This window comes from Sciurus vulgaris, assembly GCF_902686455.1.
Source record: "Sciurus vulgaris genome assembly, chromosome: 4".
Taxonomy (NCBI): Eukaryota; Metazoa; Chordata; class Mammalia; order Rodentia; family Sciuridae; genus Sciurus; species Sciurus vulgaris.
This window is the reverse complement of record NC_136464.1, coordinates 140,844,107-140,868,726: the sequence shown is the minus strand read 5'-3', so window position 1 is coordinate 140,868,726 and position 24,620 is coordinate 140,844,107. Positions and strand designations below refer to the sequence as shown.

Here is a 24,620-nt window from a genome sequence, read left to right as displayed (position 1 = left end):
GAACATTCTCAGCAAAATATTCCATGAGGAAGAGATGAAAAACAAAGAAGCAAATCAGCAAAGGGAGGAATTATCCTAAAGGAATTGTCAAATAAAGGAGGAAACAAGTTGTGTCAAACAAATAAATAAATAAAATTTAAAAAATGAACCAAATGACCGGGAAACCAAATCATATCTCAATAATAACCCTGAATGTTAATGGCCTGAATTCATCAATCAAAAGACATAGACTGGCAGATTGGATTAAAAAGAAAGATCCAACAATATGTTGCCTGCAAGAGACTCACCTCATAGAAAAAGATACCCATAGACTAAAGGTGAAAGGATGGGGAAAAACATACCATGCGCATGGACTCAGCAAAAAAGCTGGAGTTTCCATCCTCATTTCCGATAATGTGGACTTCAAGCCAAAGTTAGTCAGAAGGGATAAAGAAGGTCATTTCATACTGCTTAAGGGAAGCATAAATCAGCAAGATATAACAATCATAAACATCTATGCCCCAAACAGTGGCTCATCCATGTATGTCAAACAAATCCTTCTCAATTTCAGAAACCAAATAGACCATAACACAATAATACTAGGTGATTTTAACACGCCTCTCTCACCACTGGACAGATCTTCCAGACAAAAATTGAACAAAGAAACCATAGATCTCAATAACACAATCAATAATTTAGACTTAACGGACATTTATAGAATATACCATCCAACCAAGAGCGAATACACTTTCTTCTCAGCAGCACATGGATCCTTCTCTAAAATAGACCATATATTAGGCCACAAAGCTAATGTTAGCAAATACAAGAAGATAGAGACACTAGCATGTATTCTATCAGATCATAATGGATTGAAGTTAGAAATAAATGAAAGAGTAAAACACAGAAACTATTCCAACATCTGGAGATTAAACAATATGCTATTATATGATGAATGGATAACAGAAGATATTAGGAAGGAAATTAAAAAATTCTTAGAGGTAAATGAGAACAAAGAAACATCATATCAAAATCTCTGGGACACTATGAAAGCAGTACTTAGAGGGAAATTTATTTCATGGAGCGCATTTAATAAAAGAAGTAAACTCAGCAAATAAACGACCTAACACTACAGCTCAAAGCCCTAGAAAAAGAAGAACAGAACAGCACCAAAAGTAGTAGAAGACAGGAAATAGTTAAACTCAGAGCTGAAATCAATGAAATTGAAACAAAAGAAACAATACAAAAAATTGACAAAATAAATAGTTGGTTCTTCGAAAAAATAAACAAAATTGATAAACCTTTAGCCACACTAACAAAGACGAGAGAAAACCCAAATCACTAAAATTCGGAATGAACAAGGAAATATCACAACAGACAGGACTGAAATACAAAGCATAATTAGAAGCTATTTTGAAAATCTATACTCCAACAAAATAGAAAATTTCGAAGACATCAACAGATTTCTAGAGACATATGAATTGCCTAAACTGAACGAGGAGGACATAAACAATTTAAATAGACCAATTTCAAGTACTGAAATAGAAGAAGTCATCAAAAGACTACCAACAAAGAAAAGTCCAGGACCAGATGGGTTCTCAGCCGAGTTCTACAAAACCTTTAAAGAAGAGCTCATTCCAATACTTCTCAAAGTATTCCATAAAATAGAAGAGGAGGGAACCCTCCCAAACTCATTCTATGAAGCCAATATCACACTGATACCTAAACCAGACAGAGACTCATCAAGGAAAGAAAATTTCAGACCAATATCCTTAATGAACATCGACGCAAAAATTCTCAACAAAATTTTAGCAAATCGCATACAAAAACGTATTAAAAAGATAGTGCACCATGACCAAGTTGGTTTCATCCCAGGGATGCAAGGTTGGTTCAACATCAGGAAATCAATAAACATAATTCACCATATTAATAGACTTAAAGTCAATAGATACAGAAAAAGCATTTGATAAAATACAGCACCCCTTCATGCTCAAAACACTAGAAAAAATAGGGATAGTGGGAACATTCCTTAACATTGTAAAGGCCATTTATGCTAAGCCCATGGCTAATATCATTCTAAATGGTGAAAAACTGAAAGCATTCCCCCTAAAAACTGGAACAAGGCAGGGATGCCCTCTTTCACCACTTCTATTCAACATCGTTCTTGAGACTGTGGCCAGAGCAATTAGACAAACCAAAGAAATTAAAGGGATACGAATTGGAAAAGAAGAACTCAAACTATCCCTGTTTGCTGATGACATGATTATATATTTAGAGGAACCTGGAAATTCCACCAGAAAACTCTTAGAACTCATAAGTGAATTCAGTAAAGTAGCAGGTTACAAGATCAATGCCCATAAATCCAACGCATTTTTATACATAAGTGATGAATCTTCAGAAAGAGAAATTAGGAAAACTACCCCATTCACAATAGCCTCGAAAAAAATAAAATACTTGGGAATCAATCTCACAAAAGAGGTGAAAGACCTCTACAATGAGAACACTAAAGAAAGAAATTAAAGAACACCTTAGAAGATGGAAAGAGCTTCCATGTTCTTGGATAGGAAGAATTAAAATTGTCAAAATGGCCATACTACCTAAAGTGCTATACAAATTCAATGCAATTCCAATTAAAATCCCAATGACGTACCTTACAGAAATAGAGCAAGCAATTATGAAATTCATCTGGAAGAATAAGAAACCCAGAATAGCTAAAGCAATCCTTAGCAGGAAGAGTGAAACAGGGGGTATTGCAATACCAGATCTTCAACTCTACTACAAAGCAATAGTAACAAAAACGGCATGGTATTGGTACCAAAATAGAAAGGTAGATCAATGGTACAGAATAGAGGACACGGACACAAACCCAAATAAATACAATTTTCTCATACTAGACAAAGGGGCCAAAAATATGCAATGGAGAAAAGATAGCCTCTTCAACAAATGGTGCTGGGAGAATTGGAAATCCATATGCGACAGAATGAAACTAAACCCATATCTCTCACCATGCACGAAACTCAACTCAAAATGGATTAAGGACCTCGGAATCAGACCAGAGACCCTGCAGATTATAGAAGAAAAAGTAGGTCCAAATCTTCACCTTGTTGGTCTAGGATCAGACTTCCTTAACAGGACTCCCATAGCACAAGAAATAAAAGCTAGAATCAACCACTGGGATAGATTCAAACTAAAAAGCTTTCTCTCAGCAAAGGAAACTATTAGCAATGCGAAGAAAGAGCCTACAGAATGGGAGAATATCTTTGCCAATCATACTTCAGATAGAGCACTAATCTCCAGAATCTATAAAGAACTCAAAAAACTCTACTCCAAGAATTCAAATAATCCAGTCGACAAATGGGCTAAGGAAATGAATAGACACTTCACAGAAGAAGATCTACAAGCAATCAACAAACATATGGAAAAATGCTCAACATCTCTAGTAATAAGAGAAATGCAAATCAAAACCACCCTAAGATTCCATCTCACCCCAATTAGAATGGCGATTATCAAGAATACGAGCAACAACAGGTGTTGGCGAGGATGTGGGGAGAAAGGTACACTCATACATTGCTGGTGGGGCTGCAAATTAGTGCAGCCACTCTGGAAAGCAGTGTGGAGATTCCTCAGAAAACTTGGAATGGACCCACCATTTGACCCAGCTATCCCACTCCTTGGCCTATACCCAAAGGACTTAAAATCAGCATACTACAGAGATACAGCCACATCAATGTTCATAGCTGCTCAATTCACAATAGCCAGACTGTGGAACCAACCTAGATGCCCTTCAATTGATGAGTGGATAAAGAAACTGTGGTATATATATACAATGGAATATTACTCAGCCATAAAGAATGATAAAATTATGGCATTTGCAGGCAAATGGATGAAATTGGAGAATATCATGCTAAGTGAGATAAGCCAATCTCAAAAGCCAAAGGACGAATGATATCGCTAATAAGTGGAGGATGACATATAATGGGGGGGAGGGAAGGGTTAGTGTTAGGGTTAGAGTTAGGGTTAGGGCGGGGGGAAAGTATGGAGGAAGGAACTACTGTATAGAGGGTAAAGAGGGGTGGGGGGGGGAGGGAAAAAAATAACAGAATGAATCAAACAGCATTACTCTATGTAAATTTATGATTACACAAATGGTATGCCTTTACGCCATGTACAAACAGAGAAACAACATGTATCCCATTTGTTTACAATAAAAAAAAGAAAAATGTATATGTACAATAAATTATGAACAATTTTAAATAAACACATACTCATCTCCTAAAAAAAAAAAAAAAATCCAATGAAATATATGGACCAGGAACATACTCACACCAAAAATCTTTTGATACATAATTTGAGGGGATTCATGGGTTTGCCTGAAGTCCTTCAATCCACATGCCCCAACATAAGAACTTCTGGTAGAGCAGAAAAAAGAACTTACTAAAGTCAAGAAGGTCGTCTCTATCTTTGAGTTCCTATACATATCAGCAGAACTGTTATATTTCATTTCCATTCATTCAACAATGCAGTAAGAAAAAACTAAGTTGCTTAAAAAATTAGTAAAAATAAACCTCTATTTCTAAACACTAATTCGAGGGAAAGAAAAACACAAAAGGCATTGTAACCATTAAAAATAACAATAAAACAAAAGCAAATTGGAGGGGCTAGGGCTGTAGCTCAGTGGCAGAGCACCTCAGTGAGGCACTGGGTTTGATCATCAGCACTGCATATAAATAAAGGCATGCTGTCCATCTACAACTAAAAAAATATTTTTAAAACAAATTAGGTAATCATTGGAGTAAATAAGGATGTTTAATAAAGACCAAAATTATTATGCAATCAACTCTTACTTATTCACACTAACAGCATGAAGGTGTAGCAAAGCTATAGCTAATCAAAAATTCACTTCACTACAACCAAAATTCCTCATTGGGAGTTAAATTTAAAATTATCTCTTGAAATAATTTACATTAGTTTATACTTTTTGAGCATAAACAATTGATAGCAAACAAATATATTTTGAAGTTGAAGTTAATCTGAAATTTTAAAAAAAATGACATAAGCCACACAACTAGATTTTGTACTCTGAAATAAAAATAAAAGTCCTTTTCATCAAGTTTTATATTGAAATATTAAGATGTTAGATCTATTAACAAGTTAAAACTTTAGTTGGTCTAGAATAACATGATTTGTTTGTTAGCAAAAAATATTTATCTGTTACATAACATTTTTTCGTCTTCTAAAAAGTCACTGACATTTCTTTTCAGACACAAATTTGTGAGCCGAAAAACAGTAACAGTTCCTCCCAAACCTCCACATATGTGAATGATCCAGACATGGAAAAGCTGTATTTCTAATTTCAAAATAGGTACAGAGAAGGAGAGTAATTTGAAGTCTGAGTCAGTAGCTCATAGGGAATCATACTTTATTTTGCCTTATTTAAAAAAAATAAAATCTAACATATAATAGGGTTTTTCGAACACTCATGGTTCATTTGGCATAACCATATAAACAGAGAATTCCATCAACATTTTCCCTATTTTACTACTATTGGAAAAAATTCACATGTTCATTATCACGATGCTATTTTTTTATTTAAACTTCAGTATTGGTCCTCAGGCTAAGAAGATCTATTTTGTTTCTTTGATAGACCCAACATGTTCTCTGACCCAGTTGCAAGCATGAAGATGTACTTCAAATTTTTATTTTAAATGTTTTTTAAAACGATGCTTTAAAACTAAATTGCCAGTAACAAAATGAGAAAAATGACATTGAAAAGACAATATAAAAGCAAAATGGTGAATCAGGCATAGTGTTAGTACCACAAGTACAGTCATTTTCTAACAACGAGGCAATAAACAGGTTAAGTGTCTAAAATTGTTCATTCGATTAGATACACATCACAGTGCATTTGAGAATTCAACAAAATACAGAAAGTTGCTATTTGTTTGACTCAGGAAAATTAGGATATGTGCTGAAAATATAAATCAGGTAGTGTGATTTATAAAGAAAAGTAGATATTTTCCTATACTCAGGCATAAACATGTGGAGGAGTTGGTATGTGATAAACATGGATGCCACCTGAGGTTTTAGTTGTTCTTGCTGTTGTCTTTTTATACTGGGGATTTAATCTAAGTGCATTAAAATTCAAGCTACATCCCCAGCTCTTTTAATGTTTGAGACAGGGTCTCACTAAATTGCTGAGACTGGTCTCAAATTTGAGATTCTCCTGCCTCAGCCTCTCTAGTCCCTGGGATTTCAGGTGGGCTTCCTGGCAAGATTTTTTAAAATTCCCCCTTTAATATGCACAAGGCTGCCTTGGGTAATGTTTTAGTCCTTCTTCTACATGTAATAACATAGTACCACAGTTTGGATAAGTTATTAAAGATGTTTATTTTGGTTCACAGTTCTGCCCCAAGAGTGAAGAGTCATATCTGGTGATGACCTGCTGGCTTGCAGATCCCAGATGTGCACCAGAGCATCAAATGGCAAGGCACAGGGTGTGTGTTTGTGTGTGTGTGTCCTGGTCTCTATCTTCTAATAAATCTACCAGTATTCAAACATGGGGCTCCAACTTGATTACCGGATCTAATCCTAACCACCTCCCAAGACCCTACACTTACATGTCATAGTCATATTACATTCCTACCTTCTTAACATCTCACAATGAGGATTAAACTTCAATATGGAGTTTTGGGGGAAGGGGACAAGCCGTATTCAAACCATAGCAGGCAAGTTTTAGTTTAGAACATTTTCTCTGAAAATTGATATAGTTCAGAAAACTAACAACATTTTCTAGGCATGCAGAGGATCTAAATAATTTCTAAGAGCTGGGGACATAGTTCAGTGATAGAATACCTGGATAACATGTTTGAGGTTTGAGTCTCAAAACCACAACAATTACACAAAACTAGGTTAGCACTTCTTCCCCTGGAAGCACAAGCTGATCTTTCTATAAATATGAGGGTATACATAACTAAAATATAAATCAGATACACATTTCTTCAAAAATTTATTTTATAACTGGTGCAGATGGGTGTTTGGGAACAGTGTTCTACATAAGGAAAAAAAAAAAAAAAACTAAGCTTCTACTTAAGCCAAATTTAGAACTTCAGTTTTTAAAAATCTTCTCAGGACCACCAAAGAAAACAAAGATGCAGTGTGCTTGCAAGGCTAATGTTATGTGATATTGGTCAATTGTATTTAAGTTTTTAAAATTCATGCCTTTAAATTACACTTGTCAAAAATGCCAAAAATTTTTCTGAGAAATCTCCATACTGCTTTCCATAATGGTTGCACCAATTTGCAGTCTCACCAGCAATGTATGACTGTACCTTTTGCCCCACATCCTCACTAGCATTTATTATTGTTTATATTCTTGATCATTGCCATTCTGACTGGAGTGAGATAAAATCTTACAGTAGTTTTGATTTGCATTTCTCTAATTGCTAGAGATGTTGAACATTTTTTCAATATTTGTTGATTGCTTGAAGTGTTTATTCAGTTCCTTAGCCCACTTATTGATTGGGTTATTTATTTATTCATTTATTTTGGTGTTAAGTGTTTTGAGTTCTTTATATATGTTGGAGGAATGCTCTACCCAAAGAACTTAAATCAACATATTACAGTGATGCAGTCACATCAATGTTTATAGCAGTTCAACTCACAAGAGTTATACTATGGAACCAACCTACGTGCCCTTCAACAGATGAATGGATAAAGAAAATATGGTATACACACACACAAAGTGGAGTATTACTCGGCCTTAAGGAAGAATAAAATTATGGTATTTGCTGGTAAATGGATGGAGCTGGAGAATATCATGCTAAGTGAGATAAGCCAATCCCAAAAAACCAAAGGCTGAATGTTTTCTCTGATATGCGGATGCTAACACACAATAAGGGGGGAGGCTAGGGAAGAATAGAGGTACTCTGGACTAAGCAGAAAGGAGTGAAGGGAGGGAAGGGGCCTGGGGGTAGGAAGGATTGTAGAATGAATTGGACATTATTACCCTAAGTGTATGTAAGACTACACTACCAGAATGTTTCTACATCATGTATAACCAGAAGAATGAAAAGTTATACTCTATGTATGTGTCAAAATGTATTCTACTGTCATGTATAACTAATTAGAGCAAATAAAAAGAAATTTTTAAAAAATGCCAAAAAGCAATTTTCACTGTATTTCCTCTGACCACACAATGCATGAATATTTAGGATTCAAAATTTTCCAGGTATATGTATAATAGCACTGCAGAAACCAACAGATGGTAAATTCTCAATGAAATCATTGTTTGGTTTAAAGGTGGTGGGACAGTAGCTACAGAGAATCTTTTTCCTAAGCTGCTAAGCCTGCCTGGCAAAAAGTCTAATGTCCATACAATAGAAACATCATTACACAATGATGGTTTCTGAGGTTTGCCAATCTTTCAGTGCTACTCAGGATCATCTTCTTCATTCTTTAAATTAGTACTCCTTCCATTCCTTATGGATCTCTTAATTCTAAACGTTCATGTTTTTCATAAGCCTTCATGTATTTAATCCATGTAGCAAGCATGAATACCTGCCCCTTGATTTTCCACCACCTTACCTTTGAATGGGGGTGTGGGTGGCAGGGTAGGAAAGACAGGTATGCTAACCAGAAGTCCACGGAGCTTCAAAGTAAATCAGGCCTGAGCACCAACTCTAACTCAGCATTTATCAGTTGATGACCCTAAGCTATTCTGCCTGGACCCATTTCCTCATCTATAAAATAGGGATACAAATAACTATATTATAAAACACTCATGATGATTTGACACAAGGTTATGAAAAATGACACGACACTGTATGAACATGGCAGATACTCCATTAGTTCTTTCTTTACCCTCACACCTTTATTCTCACTCCTTCTGTTCTTCCCTGTTCCACTGCTGGAAATTCTCATTCTTCAAAAACAACTTCAAAGTCTTCTCAGTGAAGTTTTCCCTGCTCACCTCATCACCTGAGCAAAACTCTTCAGTGCTTCCATATACTCAGAAGATCTCTTTACTAGAATAGATACGTAGCAGCTTGCCTGTCTGTTTTGAATCTCTTCTAGCAAGTGAGTTTCTGGAGGTAGGAACTATATTATCTCTATGGATTTCCAAAATCCTTGCACATCATGTGTTTTCAAAAGGTTTGTATAATGAGATGAAAAGGATCTTAAGAAGCCTCCTGACCAACCAGATGTCCTTTTGGTTTGTATTATCTATGTCCATAAGATAAAACAATCTTATGGGTGACTTAAATTATATTTTGAAATGGGAAAATATAATGAACAATATTAGTCAAAATATCCTGGACTGGATGAATATATCCACATGTTTCATGGAAGACAAAGAAAATGAAGATAAGGGCCTTATGTCAATTTTCTTATAACAGTGAAATGAAAACAATCTACACTTAGGAAAACAAGAAGGAATAACATTAAAGAGACTCTCAGTTTTTAATCAAGTAACCATTTGAAGGTCACCTCCCATCTCTGACTAATTGACTGATTATTTATTAGTTCATTAAAGAACTACTCGGCAAGTGTTTATGATGTACCAATCATGATTCTAAGTTCTAGGGAACTATCAGACAAAATCCCTGCCTTGCAAAGCTACATTTTATCATGAGAGATAGACAACAAACAATAGAAATAAGGAAAATAATATTTACATAGTAATATGTGCCATAGGTTAAAATAATGCAGGTAAAGAAGGAGGTGTGTGATTTTAAGGTGAAAGTAACAAATTTAGGTAGAATGAGTAGGGAAAGCTAAAATGAAAAGTGACTTACCATCCCCCCCTCTGGTACTGGGGATTGAACCCAGGAGCACTCTATCATTGGCACTTGTTATTTTTTGTTTTAAGACAGGGTCTCACTAAATTGCCACAGTTGATCTCGAACTTGAAATCCTCCTGTCTCAGCCTCCCGAGCAGCTGCGATTATAGGCACACAGCTCTGCTTCTAGCAAAAGTGACTTTTAAAAAATAAACAAGAAAGTGAAGAAGCCATGCCAACAACTGAAGAAAGGTCACCATAGGTAAAGGGAACAAATTTGAAGAGGAGAAGGGTGATGCCTCAAGTGCTTGCCAGTGTGCACAGAGCAAAAGTTAGAGGGAAAGAGGAACAGCAAATGAAGCCAGAGAAGTCTCATGGGAGCAGTTCATCTGAGGTCTTAGGGATCAACATAAGGACTTCAGCCTCTGAGTGAGAGGAGCTATCATTGTTTCGAGTAGAAACCTAAGATGATCTTACTTGAATTCTAAGAATCACTCTAGTTGTCATGTTGAGAAAAGATGGCTTAGGGTCAAAAGCAGAGACACAGAGTTGAGTTAGATGTCTACAAAAATAATCCAAGAAAAAGATGCTGGTAACTTGGACTAGAATGATAGTGATGGAAATGAAAGTGGTAAGATTCCAGAGATGTGTATTGTGAAGATAAAACCAACAGAATTTTCTGAGACTACATGTGGTGTATGAAAGAATAATATAGGATGCCAAGGTTATTGTCTTGAACAACTGGCAGAAGGAAATTGCCTTTTGCTGCCAGGAAAGACTGAAAGTGCTTGGGAGGAAGAAGCTCTATTTTGGATGTATTTTTCTAAAAACAGGTCATGATAAATATGATAAAGCCTAAACAAAGCAGTATGGGAATTCATAACACCTGTGATGGGGGAATGTTTCATTCAATAATGGAAAAGAAGAATGAGCAGGATATCTCAAAAAATATTCTGTCTTTGTTATTTTGCAGTGACTCAATTCTCAAGGGTTAATCACAAGCAAATCACTTTCTGCTGAACTCAGTGTTCTATGTTGTCTTATTATTTGGTTCAATTTCCACAAAGCTCTTGAATTTAAACAACAGCAAGTAGAAGGGGGCAGGGGGAAGGAAACAAAAAAGACTACTAGCAAATCAGCAGAATTTGGGAAAGATATGCATTATACATGCAGATAAAAACAAAGAGGGGAAGAGAACTGGGGTTGCAGCTCAGTGGTAGAGCACTTGCCTAGTATGTGCAAGTCCTGGTTGACACACAACACCACAAAAATTAAAAAGTAATAAATAGCTGTGCATGGTGGCATAGACCTGCCATCCCAGCTACTAAGGAGGCTGAGGCAGGAATATAACAAATTTAAGGGAGCCTCAGCAATTTAGTTAGTCCCTGTCTCAAAATTCAAAGTAAAAAGAACTAGAGATATGACAAGAAACAACTCTTGGGCTTACCTCAAAAGAATATTATTCCACTAAGCAGTATAATTAACAAAAATCCCCCTAACTCAAATCCTCACTGTACATAATGATTTTTTAAAGAATAATCTAAGTATTCTTTGGGTTTATTCAAAATAATGATGTAAGTCTTGTCTCTTTATTTTAACAACGGAAGAAGCTTTCTTAGGCCACGTTAAGCTACAATGTGAACAAATGTGAGTGGCTAGAAAAGCTTGCCCTAATGATCAAACTAGTTCTGGATACCTTGGAGAGACCTGAAGTTCCTGGGCATATCAAAGGTTTGTCAAACCAAGTTGCACATTTGATTTCGAGTTCTAACAGTCCCCGGCATCACGTGCATGCATATATGCGTACACACACACACACACACACACACACACACACACACTCACACACAAAGATTCAGCTTCTACCTGAAAGTTTTTAGGCTGTGGGGGTCCACCAAATAGATTTTAAACTTGCTGTCACACAATCATATAAATCAATTCCTTGAAATAGATACATACATACATATTACTTGGTTCTGCTTCTCTAGAGAACCCTGACTGTGCAGATTTCTCCTGTATTTTAGATTGAGAAAGGTTTTTTTTGTTTTGTTTTGTTTTTTGTTTTTTGGCTGCACTAGGGATTGAACTGAGGGCTTCACATGTGCTAGCAAATGCTCTACCACTGAGCTACACTCTCAGCCTCCAGAAAATGTGGTACTGGGGATCAAATCCAGGGGTATTCAAACACTGAGTTACAACCCCAGTTCTTTTTAATTTTTAAAATTTTGAGACAGGGTCTAACTTGCCACGGCTGGCCTTGAACTTTCAGTCCTCCTGCCTCAGTGTCCCCAGCCATTGGGATTACAGGTGTATGCCACTGTGCCTGGCTCCCTATTCTACTTTAATGCCCATTTACAAAAACCTTATAAAGTCCTGTGCTTATTAGTAGGTCATTTTTTATATTACCTAGAAAACACAGTATCATCTAATTACCTAATGTTAAACTAGACACTAGCAGAGGTCATTGTTGTCCTTAGTCCTTTATAATTCTCTATTTCCTTTTTTTTTTTTTTTTTTGGTACTGGGGATTGAACTCAGGGGTACTCAACCACTGAGCTACATTCCCAGCCCTATTTTGTATTTTATTTAGAGACAACATCTCACTGAATTGTTTAGCGCCTTGTCATTGCTAAGGCTGCTTTGAACTTGTGATCCCCCCGCCTTAGCCTCCCAAGTCACTGGGATTATAGGTGATAATTCTCTATATCATTCACAATGTTTTATCTTCTCTCTCCCTCCCTCACCCGAGGTGTATTTTTAATATTCTTATATTTGATTAAAACAATCAAACAGTTTGATAAGTATACAAGTGGAATTACTAGTTCCTTCTTCAACCTTTCTTCTGGATGTACCATGAGGCAATCTGTCATATCACCAGTACAGAAACTACAAATAATGAGAGGCTTACATTTTAACCAGCAATTCAGTCTTATAAGTTTTCAGGAGAGTGGTTCAATGAACAATCTCTTGAACTGATATTGGTAATTGGCATAATGTGTAACTACAATTCAAAAATTTTAAGAAAATAATCAAAAAGATGCATAAAACATATATGAGAATGTTCATCACTGTGTTATTTATAATATAAAAACTGGAAACATGAATACTCAATAATAGGGGAATAATTAAAACAAATTAAGGCAATCAAAAATATACATCAACTAAATAATTTAAATATTATATTGAACAATGGTTAGTGATTATATATGAAGTAGAGAATAAAAGTAGGTCATTAAAAAAAGAATGTATAGCATTTATACATATAAAAAAGCAACAAAAGAGGGTGAGGGGTATAGCTCAAGGGTAAATAGCTTCCCAGCAGGCATGAAGCCCTGGGTTCAATCCCCAGCATGGCAAAAAAAGAAAAAAGAAGCCAGAATGATGTTAACCAAAACATTAACAGTACTAACATATTCCAATTACCTACCTATTTTCAATAAAACATAGTTGTAGGGTCACAGGCTTTGGAATCAAAGAAATATGGTTTGAGTTTCAGCTCTCTATTGTCAGCTCCACAACCTTAGTCAAGTTATTTGTCCTGTTTCCTCACTGGTCCTCATAAGGGTAATCTAAAATGAGGATAATAATTATAACTAATTCCTTGGGTTGGCATAAATTTTTATGAATTAGGGCATTTATATACATCACAACATGACACGTGAACACTCAATAAATGGCAGCTATTACAATTACTATATGATAGTATTACATAATTGTTTATTTTTAAATCAGGGGCAGGAGATACAAGTTATGAAAGAAGAAAAATCTTAGAAAGATCCCACCTGGTAGGGAAGATTTAACTTTTAACTTCTTAAATCAGAAAATGTTCTGACCTGTCTACTTTAAAATACATTTTAGAAACGAATGTTTCTTTCTTCAATAAAAACAAGTGCACTGATCTTTGGTATCTTCAGTTTTATCCCTGCACTTAAATTTGCACCCTGGTCATAAAAAAAGAATCCTGCTGTGTCTCTGGCTAGCCTCCTTCCTATCAAGGCCTTCTACAAGCTTTTATTATACCGACTTTGAAGTCTCTGACAAGAAGTTCTGAAATGCTCCTTCTTGGCTTTTGTCTGTTATATATCTGACCTGCAACATTTTGTAGGTTTTCTTATTTCTTCATGCTTGGAAATTCATCCCTTTTTTTGAAAGCTACTTTTACTCTCTTCAGTAGCCTATTTTCCTTTTAGGCAGAAATGTCTTAGTTTGGTAATGCAGCTTAAATTTTTATTATACATTATTCCTTCCTTCCTTTTTGAGTTAAAATGAAATAAAATTAAGTCTACTTTAAAGATGAAGAATTTTTAAGCACATCCTGAAGCATCTGAAGACACTGAAAATTACTACAAAAATTAAGACAGTACATCATTTTCTTGAAATTGGATTTCATAGATTTCTGATATCTAAAAGATGAAGTGGCAATGTGGTATAGTAAAAAGTCAAGGACTTTTGGAGTCAAAACTGGTTTCATATCTTAGTCCTACCAGTTATTAGCAGTATGACCTTGAGACAATTAATCTCTTTGAGCCTCAAGTTTCTCATGTGTAAAATGGTGAAAAGTAGCATCTAACTTCACAGATTATGAGAAACTATCACATAACTGGTACATAGCAGACATTCACTAAAAGTTAGTTTACTTAATCCTTAACTATTTTTTTTTAATTTTTTAGTTGTAGATGACATAATACCTTTATTTAGTTTACTTATTTTTATGTGGTACTGAGGATCAAACCCAATGCCTCACACATGCTAAGTAAGCTCTCTACCACTGAATTACAACTACAGCCCCTCCTTACTCCTTCACTATTTGCTTGTACGTAATTAATTCAACAAATTCATACATCTTATTTTTGTATCTTCAATGAATGAAAATAGAAAAGACCACTAACAGTATGGGAGCAGGACAGAAATGTGAAATTTTTCAAATTGGGTAGAACTGTTTAAGGGCAAACAAATCCAGAGGAGAAAAATAAAACATTTTATGATCCTAAAACAATGTTCTATAAAAATGTCAGTCAAAAATCCTTACCATAGCAAAGCAAGGTGGTGCACACCTATAATCCCAGCTACTTGAGAGGCTGAGGAAGGAGGATTGCAAGTTCAAGGTCAGTCTGGGCAGCTCTGCAAGACCCTAACTCACAACATGAAATTTTAAAAAGGCTAGGGATGTAGCTCAGTAGTAGAGCACTTGCATAGCAAGCACAAGGTCCTGCATTCAATTCCCAATACTGAAGGAAAAAAAAAAAAATCCTTATATTGAGAAAATAAGGTAATAATCATACTGTTTGGAAGAGGTCTGTTGGAATTTAAAAATGAGAATGAATATGAGTAATTCTGAACTACATGATATTCCAATTGTTTCTAAACAGGAGATAGCAAGTTTTATAGAATGGAAGGATAGGCTGAAATGGGTTATCCACTTTGCTCATATTCTTCCCCTTTCTCAAGGTTTAGTTCATTCACTAACTTTCCCTCAAAAATCTTTAATTTCTCAAACTAGAAACAATGGATCACTCCTCTGAACTCAAGCATTTTATCCATATATCTTTCTGTGACACCTATGGCTTACTCCTTCATTCACTTGTCTTTGAAAAGACATTTACTAAGTATCTACAACCTGCTCTGTGTTGTGCTTAGCCCTAGGGGAACTTATCAAAGTGAATCAGACATGATTCTTGCTACTGCAGAGTTCTCAGTCAAGAGGACTGGACACGTCCCTTGAGGACTAAATCCATGTTTGATTCATCTTTGTATCCACTACAGCACTTAGCCCCAGTACCATACCAAATAAAATGGAACTCTGTAAAAGAATGAACAACAACAAAATGACAACACTTACTAAAGTCTGTCTTTACTTGGGTATTCAAATTTGATCTAAATGTGCATTCTAGAGCACCCGTTCTTGTAAATAAAGGTTTACTGGAACATAGCCACGTTTATGTATTGTGTATGGCTGTGTTTACAATAGCACAGTAGTCATAAAAGAGGCTCTATAGGCTAGAGTCTAAAATGCTTACTAACTAACCCCTTTAGGTTTGCTGTCCTCAGTCCTTAGGGGTAGCAATCCTTGCATACTTATTTCCTCTAGATAAACACCCAGCTTATAGCTTCCACGAATTTGACTTTTTCCCCCCAAATTTATTAATCCAAATTAAATTAAACTTTAAACACAGAACCTGTTTCTAAGTTGGAGATTGTGTTATTGAAAGCATCAATAAGCAATAAAATGAAAAGCAAATCAGAAGCCAGAGTACTATGACCGTAAGTCACACATATTTATTAGATGCTTAGATTTTAGGCCATGAAGTGTTAAAAAGACAATGACTCAAAAGGCTGAAGCAGGAGGACATCAAGTTCAACGGAGCCTCATCAACTTAGTGAGGTCCTAAGCAACTTAATGAGATCCTGTCACTATATAAAAAATAAAAAGGGCTGGGGATGTGGTTCAGTGATTAAGCACCCCTGGGTTCTAATTTATATTACTGTGTTTTTTATTCCTTAAGGCTGACCATTCATTATTCTATTAAACATTTTCCTAATCTTCTATTTTTCTCCAAAGTAGTTTCATTTAATACAATCATTCAACAAAGATTTAGGGAGCAGCAACAATGTGCCTGACATCATTTTGGGAGCTGAGAGAATGAAGATCCTCCAAACTTGATCCCTGCCTGTAGAGATTATATAATTTCAGTTAAAATATAAATATTTCAAAAAAGAGAGTATTATTTTTGAATAATGCCAGTGAATCAACAAGTGGGTCAGGTCAAATATCTCTTACCACCACCTAGTAGTTTCAAATATACACCAGAAAAAAAAAGAAAAGAAAAAGTAAATAAATGTTCCACTCCTATGAATCAAAAAATTTCTGAAACTGGGAAAACAGCCCATTCCATCATAGTTGTTACTATTGGAAAAAAAGAAAAAAAGGCATGAAAATTGTTTACAAATTCCCCAAAGGCATTTTATTCTCTCAAAACAGCATAAGCAGTAAATAACCTTCTTCATAAATACAAATTGCCTGAAAGTGTTATAAAATGCTAAAGTATCTATCTTGAGACTGTAACATTTCAGTTCAAGACAGACAACAGTCATATCACAGGGAAATTAAAAAAGAAAAAATTATTCTCCTTCCCTAAAAGGGGAGTGGTAGTTGTGATAAAGAGGAATGACAGACACTATTCACTCATTCAACAAATATTTATTTAACATGTGCCATATAAACATACAAAGATTTATTTACCATATGCCAGGACTTTTGCTAAACTCTGGAGAAAGAGCAGTAAGTTTGTGCCTACAAACTCTTACTTCTGTTCTCCCTTAAAGGTTAACATGTAAGAGAACCCTCGAGGAAAAATATCAATATGATAGCAGAATCAAACATCTGCATTAAGTCACACATCGAAGTTAGTAACTGTTTCAAAAACAATTAAGTGAATACCATGTGCCAATTATAAAGCCCACCACAGAAAAAGTTTTTGCCCTGAGCTCTTCAAATTCTAAGTGCCTTCCACAAACATGGATATAAATAATGTTGATACATTATAATGATTACCAGAATAAAAGGATATATGACTTTCTGAGGAAATACATAATATGAAACAACTTTCTTCTACTAGGGAAGAGAAAATGGGATCAGGGAAGGCTCTGAATCACATAAACTGAATCTTACAAAAGGAAGAGGTTTGTCTGGCAAAGAATTTTAGTCAGAAGAGAAAGCTAAAGTAAAATGATAGAAGTGTGAAATTTCATGAGGGAAACAGTGGAAGCCCAAGGTAGCTTCAATATAGTTACTATGCAGTCTATGGGGATGGAAAATGCAGCTAGGGAAACCATTTGGAGGTCAATACATGAAGAAAACTGTACACCACCCCAAGAAAAGCTTGGGCCTTGGTAACCTGATGAACAGGAATAACATTATTAAGTCTGTATTATGGAAAAATAACTGATGGCGTATGATGTTTGGAAAGGGAAATAGACCTAAAGTAAAAAGACCTGGTTTTAAAGGCTAATACTACAGGTCAGAAGAGAGATGATAAAGACCAAGAGTCCAATCTAGCTGAAAGAAGGTTGGTATAAAGGAGAAAATGGAATTGATGATGGCATTATTCAAGACAGAGGAAGAAAGAGAATAAGCATATCTGGAAGAGACATACTGAGCTACATTCTAGATGAGCTGAATTTTGTACTTTTGTTTGTGAGACTCATTGAGGCAACCAGAAATTCTTACCTCCATTCATTAAGAACATTTTTTTCTCATTTCTTCCCATTCCAAAACAATATTCATTCATTCAACAATTTGTTTCCAATACTTATCACATCCTGGGCACCAATATAAAAGCTGGAAATAAATACTAGAAAGCAAATAAAGTCCCTGTCCATTAAGCTTACATTCTAGCTTCCTATTATGGTATAAGGTATTATGGAGAGGAAAGAATCAAAACTAAAATATGGATGTATAATACGTAATCCATGTGATTGCCAAGCAAAGCTTTGAAATGTTTTTATTTTTTGGTAATGAATTAATGCTTGATAATTAATATGTCTGACAGATTTTTAGCTTTCAAGTATTATGTTTGCTTATAATGAAACACATGGCTCATTTTTGGTTTGTTTCTTTTTTTCAGTAGTGAGGATTGGGTTCACAGGGACACTGAGCTACCACTTCAGTGCTCTTTATTTTTATTTTGAGGCAGGTTCTCAATAAGTTGCCAAGACTACTTCAGAACTTGTAATCCTCCTGCCTCGGTCTCCCAATTGGCTGAGGTTACAGGCAAAAGCCACTGTGTCTAGTTGTGGCTAATTTTCTTATGTCTATCCTGATAACACCAGGAATTGCACTTTTTAGGAAACTAAAAACTAGAAACTAAATAGCTACCACCTCATACAAACCGAGTTTTGTTCAAACTGTTTTAAAAATTGATAATATTATCTTCTTAACTAAAGCTTATTTCCTACTTTTCTATAAGAATCAGCTCTGCTGGAGCCAAGTTTGACCATGACCTCAGACTATTAAACCACTGTGAAACGTGGTTTTATTCAAGGTACTACACAGGCATTTTGCTTATGTTTTTAATCTTTTAAATCTCCTAAATGGACCAATGAATACTGATTCTTGGTCTCTTAAGGTTAACTTACCCAAGGGAAAAAAACTATTTCAAAAAGTACAGCAATAGAGACATATTTTATGGCCATTCAAATAAATTCTAAAAGGCACCATTACACAATCCTATAATCCCAGAGACTTGGAGGCTGAGGCAGGAGGATTACAAGTTTGAGGTCAGTTTCAGTAATTTAGCAAGATACTGCCTCAAAATTAAAAAAAATTTTAAAAAGGACTGGGTATGTACCTCAGTGGTACAGCACTTCTGGGTTCAATCACCTCATTGTACATAAATTTAAAATAATAAATAAATTTGAATTTTAAAAATGGTATGAAGCTTCTTATGGAGTGTGAAAAACTTGCAGAGGTGGCTGCATTCACTGTGCAGAAGTCCTAGAGACTCTTGAACCTTTTGTGAGGTCACCTCTGATGTTAGTGATATTTACAAGCCATTACCCATGCTTATTCATTAGTATGGCCTTCTATGCCTTTAAAGGTCCAGTCAATAAGCATTTAGACTCTTACTCTCATTTTATCTAGCTTCAACCTAAAGATGCACACTTAAATTGGCTCAGTCCTTGTCCACTAGAACAACCCATATTCTGTTATTTCCCTTTTAAAACTCAAACAAATATCTCCAAAACATACGTACAGTTTGTCTAAAAGCAAGTTCAGAACTTGATCAAATAAAACAATGTAAAGAAGCTGCACTTAGGATGACACACACAAAAAAAGTATGAAAGATTTTTCTTTCGCTCCTTGACAAATATTAATTTCTATTATTTTCAAGGCCTTCTCTCCCTTTCCTAATGCAACTCTGGCAGCTTCCCATTGCTTTCAGCACTTCCAAGTTCCCCCAAACTTGATATCAACAATTTTATCTTCTAACTCATTGGTCCCTGACTAGATTAGTGATTCCTACCAGAAGCAGAACAGGAGCATCTGAAAATCCAAGAGGCCTTTCTTGGTTGCAGGATAACCTGGATAGGAGGAAGAGTACTTTGTGGAAAGGGTACTACTGATTCCAGAAGTCCTAAAATGTGAAGGAAGACATAACATCACAAAGAACTTTCTGCATTGCTGAAGATTTCAAAAGATTCCTCTGGACTTAAGTAGGTAAAAGCCTGTATATGATCACCTTAAGTCCAGAACTTTGATATATATAAATTATATCATTTTTGCACTGTTTTAGTATAGACTAACTATTCCCTAAGTACAAATGCCATATGATTTGAGGGAAAGAAATCAATTTTGTTCACTATTTTACCACAAATTGCTTACCCTTTGGGGGGAAAATTCAACTTGATGAAAACAGCCCTATGATATTTGAAATACCAATATATCTAATAGTCTGCATTTATATCATGGCATACACATGATTCTTTGTATTGTTGCAGTACATAAGCAACGAACTTAACTTCATTGTGTCTCCTAATATAGCCATGCTGAGTATTTACATATTTAAAGTCACATATTATTTTGTAATAAAATACTTATTTCACCTTTATGTATGTTTCTTTCTTTTTTTAGCAACACTGGAAATTGAACCTGGGGCCTCACACTTGCTAGAGAAGCACTCTACCGCTAAGCTATATCCTCACCCCTCACTTTTATGCTTCCATTAGAATACTATATTAATTTTTTAAAAATCTCATTTCAGGATATTATAGGACAGTTTACAAAATATTTGCTATAAAAGGGACACTGTGATGGAGAGGGTGAGTATCACTGGCCCACTAGCCTTCTAATGCCTAGACTACTAAAAAGTCCTCCTAACTAATATCTGATTCTGTATGTTCTCTCCCCTTCCAGGTAAAATACCTAAAAAATATAAAAATATTAGAGCTTTCAACAAACTAGCAAATCAGATTGACAGAATTTTTCACAACTCTCTATAAAGAAATTCCTTCTACCTAATCTTATCCAGTTACATCAAAGACTGAATACCTTATCCAGAAAGTCTTACCTCTAAGAAGTCAGTAAGTTATAGTGGGAAAAATGTAGGACTTGGAATCATAAGTCTGCCACTCATTAGGGGAATAATCTTGGGTGACTTATTTATAACTTTCTGAAGAATTGTTTTCTTGTTTATTAAGTGAGGAACTTCTTCACAGGATTGTGGAAGGAATGTATCAGACAGAACAGGAAACCAAAGAGTTTGTTGCTTTAAACTTTTATTTTTTGTTTACTTATGTATTAAGGCCCTAGGATGGTACCTGACACCTAGCAGTACTTAAGAAATGGTGTGTTGAATGAAAGTAAACTTGATTTACTTGTTTTCTGCAATCTTACTATGTAAGTCCACCTAACTGATCCAGGAATATATCAGTAATGTATCAAGTAATGATAATTGAGTCCTTACAAATTGAGTGCTTAATAGAAAGTCAACATTGGATCTCTGCTCTTAAAAAACTAAGAAAAATGCTGGAAAATGACAAGTGAACATAAAAGATATCACAAGACAATGTGACCATAGTTTACTATTTGTTTAGTAAACAAGTAGTGCATTTAAAGGCAAGATATATCACTGTGTGTTGTAGTAGCAGGGAAGGTGGGGTGGAAAAGGATAAAACAATCACATTTACAGACTTTATCCATTTAATCTGTTCTTACACATGGTCTGTGAGAACTTTTTGTTTTTTCTTTTTTGTACTGGGGATTGAACTTAGGGGCAATTTACCATTGAGCTATATCAACCATATCTTTTTATTTTTATTTTTGAGACAGGGCCTTGCTAAATTGCTTAGGGCTTCACTAAGTTGCTGAGACTGGCCTTAAACTTGTGATCCTTAACCTACAAAGTTCCTGGGATTACAGGTGTGCAACACCATACCCATCTGAGAGAACTTTCTAATAGCCCAACTTGTCATTCGTCTGCTGTTCTAGGTATTAAAATGGTACTGTGATCTAAGGACATACAACTCTTTCATGTAGTATATAAAACGCTTCCTATGTTCTAGTACCTGCCCCTTTATCTCTGAGAACTCCACTGATCAATAAGATAACCACTAGCACATGGGATTACTGAGTATTAAAAATGTGGTTAATTCAAATTAAGATGTGCTGTATAAGTATAAAATAAGAATATAAAATATCTGTTTTATAATGATTACATATTATAAATGTATCAGATTAAATAGAATACAGTGTTAAAATTAAATCCACCTGTTTCTTTTACTTTTTAAATATGGTTACATATACACTGCAGAAGAATGAAACTAAACTACCTCTTACAAGTTAAAAAAATTAACTTCAAATAGCTTCATTTTTTTTTTTTTTTTGTACTGGAGATAGAACCCAGGGATGCTTTACTACTGAGTCACATCCCCAGTTCTTTTTATTTTTTATTTTAAGAGAGGGTCTCACTAAGTTGCTTAGGGCCTGGCTAAATTGGCTGCCCAAGTTGCTGGGATTACAGATGGGTGCCACCAGGACCTGCTAGCTTAAAGACTTAAATGTGAGACCTGGAACAATAAAAATGCTAGAATAAAACACAGGGAAATGCTTCAGGGCATTGGAATCCACCAGAATTTGGGGCACAAGACCCTGCAAGCACAGAAAGCAAAAGCAAATACTGACAAATGGAACTATATCAAACCAAAAAGCTTCTTCACAACAGAGGAAACAATCATCTTAGTGAAGGGACAATGGAAAAGATAAAATATTTGTAAATTATATATCTGACAAGAGAGTTATGCAGGATACATAAAGAACTCAAAAAACTCAATACCAAAAAGCCAATAACCAGATTTAAAATATTATTGATAATCTAAATAGACATTTCTCAAAAAACAAAATCTCAGTGATCAACAGGTATATTAAAAAATGGTCAACATCATTGTCATCAGGGAAATGTGAATCAAAATCACAAAGATATCACCAAACTCCAGTAATAATGGCTATAATCAAAAAAGACAAAGGCAAATGAGTGCTGGCAAGGTTTTGAAGAAAGGGTATCCTTGCGGTGCTGTTGGGAGAAACGTGAATTAGTATAGCAATTGTGGAAAACAGTATGGAAGTTCTTCAACAATTGAAAATAAAACTACCTATAATCCAGCAACCCTGGCAGCCTCAGAAACTCAGTGAGACCCAGTCTCAAAATAAAAAATAAAAAGGGCTGGGGATGTGGATCAGTGGTTAAGTACCCCTGGGTTCAATCCCCAGTACCAAAATAAATAAGCCAATGAGACATCTGCACTCCCATGTTCACTGCAGCATTATGTAAAATAGGCAAGAAATGGAAATAACCTGAGTGTCCATCAGCAGATGAATGGATAAAGAATATATGGTACATAAACACAATGGAATACTATTCAGCTATAAAAAAAATAAAATCCTGTCATTGGCCACAATACGGATGGAAAAGGAGATCATTATGTTAAATGAAATAAGGCAAGCACAAGAAAGTCATAAGATCTCATTCATATGTGGAAAATATAAATAGCATGATCTCAGAGAGGCTGAAAGAAGAATGCTGGTTACCGGAAGCTGGGGAGAGAATAGAAAGGGATGGGCAGAGGTGGATGGGTACTAAGTAACAGGTCAGATCTAGATAGAAGTTCTGATGTGCTATTGCACGATAAAATGAAAGAAAGGATTCTGAATGTTTTTCCCGTAAATAAATCATAAACGTTTGAGGAGACAGATTTGCTTACCCTGATTTAAACATTACAATGTATACACGTATCGAAACATCATACGGTACCCCATAAATATGTTTAATATTTTACATTTTTATGCATGAGTTTAAAAAGAGCAAAAAATAAATATGTCTCAAAAAAACTTCAAAATTCATGTGGTTTGTATTGCTTCTATGGGACACTCCCCTTTCCCAACTCTAACCTGAAACCACTTGCCATTTCTGACTAAACCTAGTTTGTCTGCCCCAGACTTGGGAGCCGCTAACTTAAAGCACTTTCCCCTCTTCTTTTCTCGGAGTGGCTGTTTTTGCTCATTCTTCAGACGGTGGTTTTTAACCACCGCGTTCCGCAAGGAGAGTCCTATGACCCTATCATATCCCCCGCAAGACCCGACGCGCGTCTCCTAGGCGACAGGATAATCCAGCACCCAGCACTCAGCACCCAGCACTCAGCACTCAGTCGCCGGCTGCCGTCAGTGTGTGCCACGAGACTGGAAGCTCCTTGAGGAGACAGCGACCCTCACCGGGCTGTCTTCCACGCCCAGTCGTCGAAGCTACGCGGAGCAGGCTCTCCGCCCAGCAGATGCGCTGCCGGAGAGGGAAAGTGAAAGAACGCAGGGAGGACGAGGGCGCAGGGGGTACAGAGCCGCGCGGGCGAGGTCCGGCTCACCAGTCCGTAGTCGAGGTCGGCGTCCGGCCGTTTCCCGGAAGGCGAGTACTCGGCGTAACGCAGCCTCTCGCTAGAAGCGACGCCACCACCCGCAGCCATCGCAATGTGGCCCGGGGAACCGCGCTGCCCCGCCTTCTACGAGGCTGCCGCAGGGACAAACTTGTCGGGACTGGTTAATTTCGCGATTTTAGTGGCTGCCTCATTGGCCAGGTTGGTGAATGGAATGAAAGGAATGGTAAATCAAGTTCTCACTTCCTTTTGGGGCAACTTGCCCCTATCAAAGACAGGGATCAACTCTAAGCCAATGGTTCTGGAACGTGTGGGCTTTTTTGTTTCAGATCCTCAGGACCAAAGCCAACGCTGGGGCTTCTGGGACATTGCTTGGTGGGGACCCCAGGCCACCCCAGGGCCTAGGCTTCAGCCCCGTGGTCTGAGGTGGGTCTGGTGGGATGCCTG

At 36.1% G+C, this 24,620-nt stretch overlaps 1 protein-coding gene across 1 annotated transcript in view; it reads right to left on the bottom strand.

Moving 5' to 3' along the window:
• DNAJC15 (DnaJ heat shock protein family (Hsp40) member C15) overlaps positions 1 to 24,317 on the bottom strand; it is a 62,554-nt gene extending 38,237 nt beyond the window's left edge. The window contains exon 1 of the mRNA XM_079138559.1: positions 24,165 to 24,317. Within this exon, the coding sequence (XP_078994685.1) occupies positions 24,165 to 24,263 (99 nt within the window). The 5' untranslated portion in view covers positions 24,264 to 24,317. The remainder of the gene's footprint in view (positions 1 to 24,164) is intronic.
• Between the last annotated feature and the right edge of the window lie 303 nt (positions 24,318 to 24,620).